The 8,483-nt window shown below is 46.2% G+C and overlaps 1 protein-coding gene across 2 annotated transcripts; it reads right to left on the bottom strand.

Annotated features, from left to right (window-relative positions):
- Window positions 1-222: 222 nt before the first annotated feature.
- On the bottom strand, window positions 223-6,594 carry LOC127334518 (uncharacterized). 2 transcript variants are annotated; one of them, XM_051360995.1, is made up of 3 exons: window positions 6,147-6,594; window positions 5,923-6,064; window positions 223-577 (listed from the first exon to the last, which is right to left on the bottom strand). In XM_051360995.1, exons 1-3 carry the CDS (start codon window positions 6,247-6,249, stop codon window positions 556-558), a joined length of 267 nt encoding a protein of 88 aa, XP_051216955.1. In that variant the 5' UTR covers window positions 6,250-6,594; the 3' UTR covers window positions 223-555. The 2 variants fall into 2 exon arrangements, with proteins under 2 accessions (XP_051216955.1, XP_051216954.1); XM_051360994.2 differs by having other exon boundaries at window positions 223-583; window positions 6,147-6,592.
- Between the last annotated feature and the right edge of the window lie 1,889 nt (window positions 6,595-8,483).

Here is an 8,483-nt window from a genome sequence, read left to right on the forward strand (position 1 = left end):
GTTCTGATAAAATATGGATTTCAATAATAGAATACCAAAAAGGGAGTGGCTTTCGGGCAAATGTTCTTGGTCACGGTTTGTTTGTAAGGGACGCATGGTTTCCTTCTTTGCCAGGTTAGGTTAGGTTAGATCCGCATCCTCCCTCAAGGGAATCACCCAATGATTGAATGGACGATCATTGATCAGCAAAGCAGAAAGAATGAGTGGCATAATCACATCAGATAAAAGCAATCTTCATCTTTCGGAATGCCATTATGAGTCAATGATTAGATCTCAGCAAGGACAACTTTGTAGAACATATGGTACACTGGTTATTATTCTCTTTATTCCACTATACATCTATATGTACAACCTAGTATTATAAGACCCTCAACTTTACAAGGTGCAATATACAGTGGATACATAATTGTGTACTTTGGGGCTGGGAGCTAATGTGTAGATATCTGCCCCTAAAAGAGAAGATCTGTCATTACATTGGATGTACAAAGTTTAATGAGGGTTTCAGATGCTGCGGACTGAAGTAGCTTCTTTAAAAGGGGTGCCAAAGATTATTCCTTAAGAGGTCCCTTCTGATTTACTGTTCCTGTCAACGAATATGAAACAGCCATCTTCATGTTAGTGCACAAAGCAAACAAAAAAAGAGATATTAAACTAGTCCAAGTGTTTTCCAAAATCCCAGATGGTTAGCAAGCTATATACTATGTAAAGAACGCAGCTATCTTGTCCAGATGTCATATAAATATAACTTCTGCAAGTGAGCACGATACGATTTGAAATGGTTGGGGTATATCTCAAAAGAGCGCGACACTGAAGAACCAGGGTTTTCTAGAAAGCATTCCTATTACTTGTCTACTTCTTTATATATATAACTTTTACAGGTAAGAACAATACATTGTGAACTTACAGGGAGAAATCGGAAAGGAATGCAGCACTCAGTAACATACCAAAGCACACAATTTCAGCTAGCTTCTTGTCTGGGTTTTCTAAAGACCAAGCATGAAATAATTCCCCACGAAGCCTAAGCAACTCTTAACAACAGCCCACAAAAGTATAATCTAACATTTGATATCAAACTGGTTTTCATGGCAGCTACCTACGGATTGCTCACATAATATCAACAAATTTGACACCATTTAGCAAAACAATGATGTATCGCTCTTCTGTTCGAAGCATTCTTCAGTTACCGAGATTAGGGAATGCTATTAACTTACAACTGAAAAGTATTGTAATTCCTGATGTCAGTCTACGCATGAAACTAAAATATGAAGTAAAAAAATCTGGTCAAACTTTTATTATTAACTAACTCAGATACTACATACTAGCATATATATAATACATCATAATAATTTCACCGATAGCCTTTCCTGTACAGGTAATATATCTAAAGTGCAAATCATGCTTATCATGTACAACTTGCCATCAATAGTGATAAAAATATAAAAGAATTGAAAGGTACTTATAATCATAACTCAGATTTATTATGATATGCACAAAGTGGCCTTTATGGATGTTTAAGTTATTTTCTTCAATCATCTACCCTTCAAAACCATTCCAACGAATTTCGTAGAAAAGAAGTAAAAAAACTGAAACAATATGGCTGCATGTATTTGCAGTGCCAACCATTAAATAATTTCCTTTTTTTATTAGTGACTACAGTTCTGAAATGCAGGTACGAAAGAGTAGCCGGGAGGAGATTTGCACATTTGCAACACCTTATTTTGCAATTTGCATATTTGCCACACCATATGTCACTGACATGTGGTGGCCAATGTGGCAAATGTGCATTTAAGTGTGGCAAATGTGCAAAAATTTCCAATCAGATATTCCATTTACTGAACTGGATTTTTCTTTGAACTGGAACGCACAACTTTACTTTAGCATCAGTGACTGGACTTGACATGAGTTTTAGACACATAAATTTGTGGTATGCATAAAAGCGGTAACACAAGGACCACAAATGTGCAAGTAACGCCGCCTTCAGATATCTTTAGAAGATACCCTAGTCTATAACATATCAATTTCAGGTGAACAGAGTGTTATACAACCCCTGGGACGCTAAACCCATGTTCCTACCCCTGTTGAGCCATGGGCCTACTACAACAGCATCTGGGCCCAACAATAGAGCAACACAGGCTTATAAGTGGTTTTGGGGTCCTCTCCAGTCTCCCCCTTAAAAATCTAGCCTTATAGGGCATCTCCAGCGGCGCGACGCAAACGGTCGCTCAGCGACCGTTTTCGTCCGCCGTGACCGGAAATGCGTCCGGGGCCTGTTCCAGCGGGGCGACGCAAAGTGACCGGCCCGTCCGCCGCGACGCAAACCTGGCCCAAATATGCGCCAGGTTTTGGTCGCGGCGGCCGTCCGGTAACGTCCGCGCGTGTGTGGCGGGCGGTTCGGGTTGCCCGCCCGGCGGCGACCCCGTTGTCGATGCGTCTTCTCAAACGCGCCGCCGATCGCAAAGCTGCGTCGCCGCATCGTTTCGCTGGCCCGCTCGGGCGACTCCCCGCGTCGATGCGTCTTCTCAAACGCGCGCCGATCGCAAAGCTGCGTCGCCGCATCGCTCGGACACCGCGCCACTAATGGCGACGATGCCTCGCTGCCGAGCGGCCGCCCACCTCCGCCAACCAGGTTAATGGCGACGCCACGCGTCCCGCAGCCCACCGCATGCCGCCGGCCTATATCAAGGGGGCGCGCGTTCTTCTTCCTCATCCACTCCTCCAAAGAAACCCTAGCTAGCCACCACAAAGCTCGACCGTAGCGCCGCCTAGGTGTTCCTGCGACGTAGCCAAGCCCGCGAGGAAGTCCATGGCCGGTCCTGGTGGCCGGCGAGGCGGTCGAGGCCGCGGCCCTGGGCGCCCCCGTGGCCGGGGCAGGGGCCGCCGTGGTGGAGCAGCTACGGCCCCACGCTCGCCGTCGCCTACGCCCTCCTCGTCCTCGCAAGAGGAGCGCTGCTTCGAGTTCCTCCTCCGCATCGACGACGACCCACTCGCCATCAAGCGGCTACCGGACAAGTTCGTCGACGGCGTCGAGCCGGCGCACTTGCAGCTACAGGAGGCCAGCTGCAACTTCTGCCGCTGGACCGTGGAGGTCCTGTTCGACGGGCAGGGCAAGATGTACCTGCACACGGGGTGGGACAAGTTCGCCCGTGACCTCGACCTCGAGCCCGGCTGCCAGCTCACCTTCCTCTACGAGGGGGACGGCGAGATGATCGTCAAGGTGTTCGACGACACAGCCTGCCGCAGGCACTACCACACCGACGACTCCGGCTCCGACACCGATAGTTAGAACGTCGAGTGTTCTTTCTTTGCAGCGAATCAGCTATAGGCCGCACGGCCGCAGAGTGAAGGTCTCTGTCTGTTCTTCCTCGGTAGAACCAACAAGGGCACCGTCTCCTCCCGCTGGATTTTCCAATTTGGGTGATTGGGTGTGCCCTCGAATGTTCTTCCTTGGCAGCGAACATACGGAAATCAACACAACTGGCTTCTATTTTTTAAAATTTTATATTTGTGTCAACCATGGTTCAAACTATGTGTTAGTTTGTGTAAACCATGTGCCTAACTATGTGTTAGTTTGTGTAAAATCATGTTTTAAAATGTTATATTTGAAACTATGTTTAAATGGAGAAGAGGGAAGAAATGAAAAAAAAAAAAATGCGTCGCCCCGCTGGAGCAGACCCCAGACGCAAACGGACGCGCGGACAAAAACGGTCATTTCTGCGTCTGCAGCGCGACGCAAACGGACGCTCGCGGACATCAAAATGCGTCGCGCCGCTGGAGATGCCCTTATAGGAAGTGGCTACCTTCACCCTTATAAGCCATGCTCTGGCTGGTATAAACCCCAAAAAAAACTGCTTCCTGCACTCGCAGATCAGGTTGACCTATTGGACCAATTCACCGTTATCTGCACCGGAAAAAGCTCAAACTGAAAGACAGTTGTTCAGTCCCAGAGAAGGAGACAGCTAATGTCAAGACAACAAGTAAGCAATAGGTAGTGTAGGAAAATATTTCACAGATAAATTCAATCACACCAAAACTGAAATAGCTGTCATATACTCGATACCCGACATCAAAATACAGCAAACAACTAATACACAGCATAATCTACAATCTACAACACAAGTATGAGTACATCAGATGTGAACTGATAGCTAAGCTGCCTAACCATGAATACAGGAAAATATTTCACAGATAAATTCAATCACACCAAAACTATAATAGTCATATACTCGATACCTGACATCAGCATACAGTAAACAATGAATATGCGACATAATCTACAATCTACAGCACAGGTATGACTACATCGGATGTGTCAAAACTGATAGCTAACCTGCTTAACCATGAATAAAACAAGCTAATCTACAACTGCACAACTATCTCAGACGTACACTGAAATACTAAATCTTTGGGTAGAACTGATCAAAAGTGGGTGAATGAGTGAATTGACGCACAATTGGCAGGGACGGAGCTGCCATACACGCATTGGATGCAGCTGACACCAATGCATTCCATGTAACCTTAAAGAAGTTCGTTTAAATTCTGTCACTGAACCCAGCCCGAACATTCGACTGACTCCATCTCGTCCCAATTGTACAAGTCACAAGCACCAGCCAGCCTCCAGATTTAATCGTTTTCCCTTTTACTAAGTCAACAACTCAATGGAAGGCAATGGGCCCATGGAGCAGTGTATAATTATTTAGGTCCATTTTTTATGGATCGAGGGGGCCAAACTGCAAATCGCTAGCTTCCTGGATAAAATCACAGCACAAAGCTTATAGCTTGATCACGTGCGTCGAGCGCCGCGGCTCCTAAAAAAATCTCAAATCCTCAGCGTGAAATCTCAATTCCCCAGCATGTCATAGTGGGACCCCACGATGTGCAGGGTCGAGAGTGTTACAGGTCAGAGACAGGCCACCTGTGGCGACGAGCCGACGCCCTGACTGACGACAAGCACTGCCGGCGGAAAGTTAGCACAAGCACAATTCACTCCTAGGTCATGGCCTGACGGATGGATTTTTATTCAAACCTACCTAGTCATGAAGCCATCCTTCCGTAAGCACTTAAGATTTGGTGATTTGAGTGGCATTGGTGATCTTGCTACATCGTCGCTGGACACAAATAAGTATGTATCTTTTCTTTTGGTCTATCAATTGCTAAAACGGGTGCTAATTTGCTGGTTGCCACAGGTCTGTGTAGAGATGCTTCTCAGCAACAAATATTGTCAAAAAAGTATGTTGCGGGATGAAACGGTGAACAGTAAATGAGTAATTGTCTCATGTGAGTTGTTTACAAAGATATGCTTTCCACTGTCTAAAGATGTTGTGATTGAATGCTTTAAAAAAATAAGTGAAAAGCCGAGAATGAAAATTGTGAAGTGTGAATGAGTCCAATCACATGTTTATGGTTATCAATACTTCTCCTTTCTTGAATTAATTACTCCCACTGTTCCATAATTCTTGTCGTGGTTTTAGTTCACATTTAAACTAAAAGCACTACAACCATCATGGAACGGAGGGAGTACATGCAAATTTTGTGAATATAAACAGGTTTTGCTTATTGCCTCCATAATCCAGGATGCTACAAATGAGGCCTGGGAGTCATTTTGTGCGAGTTGCGACTTCAGTTTCCCACTAATATATGTGAACAAGTGGATTTAGCACATCATATAAATGGTATGTCATGTCTTTATAAATGTAACTACAACTATATCATTACACACTGTTGTTGCTTATATTGTCTTTCAGCGGTATATCATATCATGGTATAGTAGATGGTGTGGTATAATCCTGCATTATATTAGTTTGATGTGCATAGCTTTATAGACCCCATCCCCAAATTTTTCTAGATTCGCCCCTGAGAACTGGACAGCAACACATCCAAATGCGCAAACAAACAAAAAAGGAAATTTGGCGTTAGAGCCTTCACCTCTGTGCTTGCGACTCGTAGAACCTGGCGATGCGACCGCGGTTGAGGGGCTTGGGCTTGACGGGCTTCTTGCGGCGCAGTCCGGCGATCTCCTGCACGAGCGGGACGTGCACCAACACCGTCCTCCACGCCACGTACCAACCTGGGACTCACCAATTGACAAGACGAACGATCTCAATCAGGAAACCCAAGCGGAGAAAGAAGGAGCGGGCAGGCTGCCATACTGAGGAGGATGAAGGAGAGGACGAAAGCGACGGCGAGCACGGGACGGAAGACGAATAACACGGCGAGCTCCGACGCCGCGGTCAGGCTGCTTCCTCCGGCCATGGCGCCGGCGACGGGTTGGTTTCCGCCGGACTTGGGGGAAGGGGAGGGGCAAAGCAAAGAATCTCGTTCTGGGAGGTGGGGGTGGGCGCTGAGTCTATGACATGCGGGACATATACGCGAGGAGATTGCTTGTTGCTCTTGTTGTTACTACAATGCTCGTGGAGCTGGGCAGGGGCGCGGTGGCCGAGCAGGGAAGAGCGCGGCGGAGCGAGGGAATCAGAGGGAGAACGGACCGGCGGGAAGGAGGCACCACCGGCGCGGCGCGTTGCTGCGTTGGTCGGGCGCGCCGCCGTGTCTCGGAAGGAGAAGGTAGTTGGGGAGACCGGTCGGGCTGGGCCGGAGAAAGCTAGGTTTAGATGAGGGTAGTTTAGGAATTTCAGAAAAACTGATAAGCATTTCACAGTTTGACTAACCGGTGTAGTTCTTTTTGTAGGGAAACTGCTGGGTGTCCCAAGGGATTAGAACTCCTCCAAATAGGTTTTCGCCCCGCTATATTAATATAGTAACCAAGATACAACAAGCTTGCTGGGATCGCAGCACAAACAAGCCCAAACATATAGAAAAAGAAAGATAAGAGAAACAAATGCCGACTACGGCTGAGCAACGAACACGAAAACAACTCGCAACCGCTGCGCCCTCCGGAACAGTACCACCACGCTCCTAGCAGTCTGAATCGCCGCATACCAAGCAACACCTTCAACAAGGAAAACGACGACGACGCCGATGCTGCCTGGACTAGTCCAGGGATTAGAACTCAGTAGTCGTACGATCAAATCGTCCAAATCCGTAGGATGATGAGAGCATCTCCACTCGTCTTTCCCATACGGCATCCAACCATACCTGGCCAACGGGCCGGGCTTTGGCGTGCCGACCCGCAGCACACGAAAAAAGCCCGTCATGGGCAAAGCCCGGCCCGTGAGATGTCGTGCCTGGGCCGGCGGTCGCGGCACGTGTGCTACCCGGCACGGCCCGTTAGGCGTATGGCCCGTGAGGGCACGCGATCGTGAGCACGTAAACAATCTACGAAATATTCAGCAAAACAGGGGCTATGGGGGATCGAACTCGTGATCTAGGCAAATCCTATACACCGACCAGGTCGGCCGCTACCGCGCGCCACACACCCCCCGCGCGCAGTATGGGCCGCACTAGTCGGCCTAGTTCGCCTATTTTTTCTATTTTCTGTTTCTTTTTTCTTTTTCTTTTTTATTTTTAGTTTTCGGTTTCTTTTTCTTATTTCGTTTTGCTTCTTTTCTATTTATTTTTATTTTTTTCAAGTTTTAAAATAGTTCAAATTTAGAAAAAAATCGAAATTGAAAATTGTTCAAAATTTAAAAAATGTCCAAATTTTAAAAACGTTCAAATTTGAAAACTGTTCAAATTTGAAAACCGTTCAAATACAAAAAATGTTCAAATTATAAAAGCGTTCAAATTTGAAATCCGTTCAAATTTGAAAATTGTTCAAATTATAAAAGCGTTCAAATTTGAAATCCATTCAAATATATAAAGCGTTCAAATTTGGAAAAATGTTCAAATTCAAAAAATGTTCATAACTAAAAATGTTATTTTTTGGAAAAAATATTTTACAAATTTTAAAAAAATGTACAAATTTAAATTATGTCCATATCCGAAAATGTTCAAATTTTGAAAAAATTAAATCAAAATCTAAACATTTTTAAAATTTTGAAAATTTTAAATCTAAACATATTTTGAAATTTTGTTCTGTGAAAAAAAATATTAATAGTTAGATATTGAAAAAGAAAAATATTAACAGAAAAGAAAGAGCAAAAAAAACGTACCTAACCTTAATGGGCCGCGGCCCAACCCACCGACATGGTCGCTGGGGTGTGCGGTGCCCCGTACATGCCGACCAGGTCGGTGTACAGCGGTCCACGTGATCTACACCATTCCGAGCGACCACCTAACCACCGGCCAGCGAAACGTTTGCTGATACACAAGGCATTCGGCGGAATTTTTTAGGGATCTTGTTAGTGATTCCCAGGCTCGCGTGCCAAACGGGTCACCGTGCCAGTCCGCCTAAGTTATGTGTCGTGCCGGGGCACGTGGGCCGGGCCGGCATGGCCCGCTAGCTCACGGGTCGTCTCCGTGCCGGGCCGGGCTAGGCACGTGAAGCTGGGGCGGCCAGTGTCGGGCCGGCACGGCCCGTTGGCCAGGTATGCATCCAACACACTTGTTTTAGGGATTGTATAGGAGCGCTGACGAAAAATAAAAATGGG

Source organism: Lolium perenne, chromosome 6, assembly GCF_019359855.2.
Source record: "Lolium perenne isolate Kyuss_39 chromosome 6, Kyuss_2.0, whole genome shotgun sequence".
Lineage (NCBI taxonomy): Eukaryota > Viridiplantae > Streptophyta > Magnoliopsida > Poales > Poaceae > Lolium > Lolium perenne.

Bases quoted from the DNA above. Each gene is read 5' to 3' on its own strand.
- LOC127334518 (XM_051360994.2), bottom strand. From the start codon at position 6,249: ATGGCCGGAGGAAGCAGCCTGACCGCGGCGTCGGAGCTCGCCGTGTTA. The intron at 6,065-6,146 runs GTATGGCAGCCT...GGTGAGTCCCAG, and splicing joins CCTCTCCTTCATCCTCCTCA to GTTGGTACGTGGCGTGGAGG. The intron at 584-5,922 runs GTGAAGGCTCTA...ATTCGTTGACAG, and splicing joins TACGAGTCGCAAGCACAGAG to GAACAGTAAATCAGAAGGGA.